The sequence below is a fragment of the Quercus lobata genome, chromosome 4, assembly GCF_001633185.2.
Source record: "Quercus lobata isolate SW786 chromosome 4, ValleyOak3.0 Primary Assembly, whole genome shotgun sequence".
Lineage (NCBI taxonomy): Eukaryota > Viridiplantae > Streptophyta > Magnoliopsida > Fagales > Fagaceae > Quercus > Quercus lobata.
In genome coordinates this window covers 43221086-43223528 of record NC_044907.1, presented here as the reverse complement: position 1 = coordinate 43223528, position 2443 = coordinate 43221086, and the positions used below count along the sequence as shown (strand labels likewise).

Here is a 2443-nt window from a genome sequence, read left to right as displayed (position 1 = left end):
TCTCCTTTATCCAGTCCCTCATGCCCCCTGGAGTGTTGCCGCTGAAAAATATTGAGGACTTCTCCATATTAATCATCTGCCCCGAAGCATTAGCATAGGTTTGAAGGAGCTCATTTATCACCTGGACTTCCTGTTGAGATGCTTTGCAGAACAACAATGAATCATCAGCAAAGAGCAAATGAGAAATCATTGGCGCTCTCCTACAAATAGCAACACCATGAATCCTCCCTTCCAACTCAGCTTTTGCTAATAAGGAAGTGAACCCTTCTGCACACAAGAGAAACAAATAAGGTGATAGAGGGTCTCCTTGGCGGAGCCCTCTAGAGGGGGTAATATTTCCAAAAGGTTTGCCGTTAATAAGAATAGAGAAGGAAGGTGAGGAGACACAAGCCATCACCAACCTGATCCAGTGTCCAGGAAAACCCAACTTAGTCATAATGCCACGGAGGAAATCCCATTCCACCCTATCATAGGCTTTGCTAACATCCAATTTCAAAGCAAGAGAGCCTGTTTTTCCCCTTTTTTTACTATGCATAGTATGAAGAGTCTCATATGCTAGTAAAACATTATCTGTGATGAGTCTTCCAGGAACAAAGGCACTTTGTGTGGGTGATATGATTTGTGGCAGAATCAATTTTAGTCTATTTGCTAAGACTTTAGAGATGATTTTATATAACACATTACAGAGGCTAATTGGGCGAAAATCAGACATTTTTTCAGGGCATTTAACTTTCGGTATAAGAACAATATTAGTAGCATTAATTCCATTAACCATGTGACCAGACTCAAGAAAACCCAACACAGCATCTATTACATTATTACCAACAATGTGCCAATATTTTTGGAAAAATAGAGCATTCATACCATCCGGACCTGGGGCCTTTGTTGGTGCCATTTGAAACAGCGCCGCTTTGACTTCGTCTGCACTAAACTCACTGGTCAAGGTTTGATGCATCTCAGCAGTAATTTTTTGGGGCACTGCATTAAGGCAGTCATCCATCCGGTCACATTCCCCTGCTGTAAAGATTTTTTGAAAGTAGTCTATCGCTACCCCTGCAATATCCTCCATTGTTTCAACCCAATTGTTGTCTGCATCCCTTATCCTCTGTATGTAATTCCTTCTTCTTCTTTGCGAGGCCTTTTGGTGAAAAAACCTTGTATTTCTGTCGCCATGCTTCAACCAAGAGATCCTAGATCTCTGTGCCCAAAAAATTTCTTGCTTACGTAGTAGATCATCCAGCTTCCTACTCAGAACCAATAGCTCTGTCTTACATTCCTCATTATAGTCACTACAATTCAACACTTCAATTCTCTTCTGGAGTTGCTTGACTTCCTCATTTGCCGGATGGGTTTTAGATGAACCCTATGCCAACAAATCCGCCCCACAGGTTTCAATTTTTTGTCTTGTTGTCTCTAAGGCATTTGGCCGAACACCTCCCTTACCCCAAGCCTCCTCTACCACTGCCTCACAGTCATCCCATAGAAGCCACGCCTCCTCAAACTTAAAGCCACGACAAACCCGTCCTTGCCATTTTTTCCCGCCCTTCACATGGAGCACAATTGGAAGATGATCAGAGGCATATGAGGATAGATGAGTTACCTTAGAAAAACAGAATTTTGCTCTCCAAGCCTCATTCCCTACCGCCCTGTCTAGCCTCTGTTTAGTGTTTGCGTATCCCGGTCGTCTGTTGTTCCAAGTAAATGGGTACCCTTCAAAGCCTAAGTCAAACAAATGAACCATGTCCAACGCCTGCCGGAAGTCATCCATAAGCCTCTGTTGTGGCGGTGTATTGCTTAATTTCTCCGATGAGTTGAGGATGGCATTAAAATCACCTATACAAACCCATGGCCCATCAACAAATGATCTCAGATGATTGAGCAAAGCCCAAGACTTACCCCGTTGGCAAGCTTCAGGCCACCCATAAAAGCCGGTGAGAAACCAGACGAACCCATCTTCTGCCGTAACTTTGACAAGAATGTGGTTCATGGTGAAATTGATAAGCTCCATCTGCACTCCTGCTCTCCAAATCAATGCTAAACCCCCTCCTGAATTCGGTTGCTTCACTATGATTTTGTTTGGAAACGGTAAGTCCCCTAACTGTCTGTCAAACCCCTCCTTGTCTAATCTAGTTTCCATTAAAAAGCAAACTGTAGGCGCTTGAACCCGCACGATGTCGCGCAGGCTTCGAACTGTCCAAGGGTTCCCAAGCCCTTGGCAGTTCCAGCTTAATATCTTCATTGTGTCCGGCAAGGGCGGCTCTCCACCCTCGCCGTTTCTTCGTCATGGTTTGCATCTCTGTCTTCGAACCTCCCCTGTTTTGCTGCTCTCACTGTAACATCGTGTTCTCCTTCAGGTTCCTCAGCATATTTAATCCTTCTCTTACCCAACAATGATTCTGGGCAGTCTTTTTTAACTTGCACCGGCCCACTGTCCATACGGACC

General features: G+C 44.3%; 1 protein-coding gene across 1 annotated transcript; it reads right to left on the bottom strand.

The window, feature by feature from the left end:
* Positions 1-1363: 1363 nt before the first annotated feature.
* Positions 1364-2239, bottom strand: LOC115985243. The gene has a single exon (XM_031108210.1). It carries the CDS (start codon positions 2237-2239, stop codon positions 1364-1366), a length of 876 nt encoding a protein of 291 aa, XP_030964070.1.
* Positions 2240-2443: the final 204 nt, after the last annotated feature.